Source organism: Lampris incognitus, chromosome 5 (genome assembly GCF_029633865.1).
Source record: "Lampris incognitus isolate fLamInc1 chromosome 5, fLamInc1.hap2, whole genome shotgun sequence".
NCBI classification, from domain to species: domain Eukaryota; kingdom Metazoa; phylum Chordata; class Actinopteri; order Lampriformes; family Lampridae; genus Lampris; species Lampris incognitus.
In genome coordinates this window covers 68,938,753-68,941,252 of record NC_079215.1, presented here as the reverse complement: position 1 = coordinate 68,941,252, position 2,500 = coordinate 68,938,753, and the positions used below count along the sequence as shown (strand labels likewise).

The following is a 2,500-nucleotide window of genomic DNA, read 5'->3' as shown; positions in this document are numbered from 1 at the left end:
GGGCGTCATGATGTTAAGGGGCAGAGTTTAAACTAACCTATAGGGCGTCAGGATGTTATGGGGCAGAGTTTAAACTGACCTATAGGGCGTCATGATGTTATGGGGCAGAGTTTAAACTGGCCTATAGGGCGTCAGGATGTTAAGGGGCAGAGTTTAAACTGGCCTATAGGGCGTCAGGATGTTGATGGTCAGCGTTTAAACTGGCCTATAGGGCGTCAGGATATTATGGGGCAGAGTTTAAACTGGCCTATAGGGCCTCATGATGTTAAGGGGCAGAGTTTAAACTGGCCTATGGGCCTCATGATGTTAAGGGTCAGAGTTTAAACTGGCCTATAGGGCGTCGTGATCTTATGGGGCAGAGTTTAAACCGACCTATAGGGCATCAGGTTGTTAAGGGGCAGAGTTTAAACCGGCCTATAGGGCGTCATGATGTTAAGGGGCAGAGTTTAAACTGGCCTATAGGGCGTCAGGATGTTATGGGGCAGAGTTTAAACTGGCCTATAGGGCGTCAGGATGTTATGGGGCAGAGTTTAAACTGGCCTATAGGGCGTCAGGATATTATGGGGCAGAGTTTAAACTGGCCTATAGGGCGTCATGATGTTATGGGGCAGAGTTTAAACTGACCTATAGGGCGCCAGGATGTTATGGGGCAGAGTTTAAACTGGCCTATAGGCGTCATGATGTTATGGGGCAGAGTTTAAACTGACCTATAGGGCGTCAGGATGTTATGGGGCAGAGTTTAAACTGGCCTATAGGGCATCATGATGTTATGGGGCAGAGTTTAAACTGGCCTATAGGGTGTCAGGATGTTGATGGGCAGCGTTTAAACTGGCCTACAGGGCGTCAGGATGTTAAGGGTCACAGTTTAAATTGGCCTATAGGGCGTCAGGATGTTGATGGGCAGCGTTTAAACTGGCCTATAGGCGTCATGATGTTATGGGGCAGAGTTTAAACTGGCCTATAGGGCATCAGGATGTTATGGGACAAAGTTTAAACTGGCCTATAGGGCATCATGCTTTTATGGGGCAGAGTTTAAACTGGCCTATAGGGCGTCAGGATGTTATGGGACAGAGTTTAAACTGACCTATAGGGCGTCAGGATGTTATGGGGCAGAGTTTAAACTGGCCTATAGGGCGTCAGGATGTTATGGGGCAGAGTTTAAACTGGCCTATAGGGCGTCAGGATGTTATGGGGCAGAGTTTAAACTGGCCTATAGGGCGTCAGGATGTTATGGGACAGAGTTTAAACTGGCCTATAGGGTGTCAGGATGTTATGGGGCAGAGTTTAAACTTGCCTATAGGGCGTCAGGATGTTATGGGGCAGAGTTTAAACTGGCCTATAGGGCGTCAGGATGTTAAGGGGCAAAGTTTAAACTGGCTTATAGGGCGTCAGGATGTTATGGGGCAGAGTTTAAACTGGCCTATAGGGCGTCAGGATGTTATGGGGCAGAGTTTAAACTGGCCTATAGGGCGTCAGAATGTTATGGGACAGAGTTTAAACTGACCTATAGGGCGTCAGGATGTTAAGGGGTGGTGGTTTGTCACAACGTTGGTACATTTCCATTACTGGGTTGAGGATGGAGCTTCGTGACACCACCTGCTGGTCCTGGATGGTACTGCTCCTGAATGCCTTCCGCATGTTTATATCCTGGAGAGAAACTGCAGAAAGACAATGTTTCTGTCATCATCATCATCATCATCATCATCATCATCATAATCATCATTCGTCTTGATGCATGCTCAATAATCCAGGTAAGGAAATCACAGAAAACTGAATCAGTTCATCTGGACACAACATTTAGTGAGAGAAACGTTTCATCATCATCTAAGTGACCTCTTCAGTCTCACCTGACTGCAGGTGTCCCCACCCTTATAAACAATACAGTGACTGCAGGTACCCCCACCCTTATAAACAATACAGTGACTGCAGGTACCCCACCCTTATAAACAATACAGTGACTGCAGGTACCCCACCCTTATAAACAATACAGTGACTGCAGGTACCCCCACCCTTATAAACAATACAGTGACTGCAGGTACCCCACCCTTATGAAAAATACAACTGCATAACGACCGAAAGCAACAATTGGTTTCATATGCAAATAAGTGTGGCCATTAACAAGTGTTTCACTGGCCATGTGTACTATTCACAGAGGATTTGGTAATGTTTGTAATCACAGCATTGTAAGTTATAAACAGATGTACATTATTGTTGACCATATTGCTCAGAGGATTGCATCAATTTAGGTAAGGAGTGTGTTGGTTGCCCCAGATAGATCAAACTGTCCTCTGCGTAACAGGCCAATTGATGTTCTGTGACTTTAATAGTAATCCCCTGATCTCTTCATTTTGTCTGATATATTGCGCTCACTACGCTCTGCCAGTGAAAGGTGCCAGGCACTTCTGACACAATGGGGCCTAAGTCACTAGCCAGACTCCTCTTCTGTAGTTCCCCGGTGGTGGAACGAGTTACCAAACTCCATTGGATCCGCTGAGTCCCT

The 2,500-nt window shown here is 46.4% G+C and overlaps 1 protein-coding gene across 1 annotated transcript in view; it reads right to left on the bottom strand.

The window, feature by feature from the left end:
• The window catches only part of si:ch73-362m14.4 (actin-binding protein WASF3), a 14,017-nt gene that overhangs the window by 8,756 nt on the left and 2,761 nt on the right, over window positions 1–2,500 (bottom strand). The window contains exon 3 of the mRNA XM_056280741.1: window positions 1,505–1,658. Coding sequence (XP_056136716.1) covers window positions 1,505–1,658 — 154 coding nt within the window. The remainder of the gene's footprint in view (window positions 1–1,504; window positions 1,659–2,500) is intronic.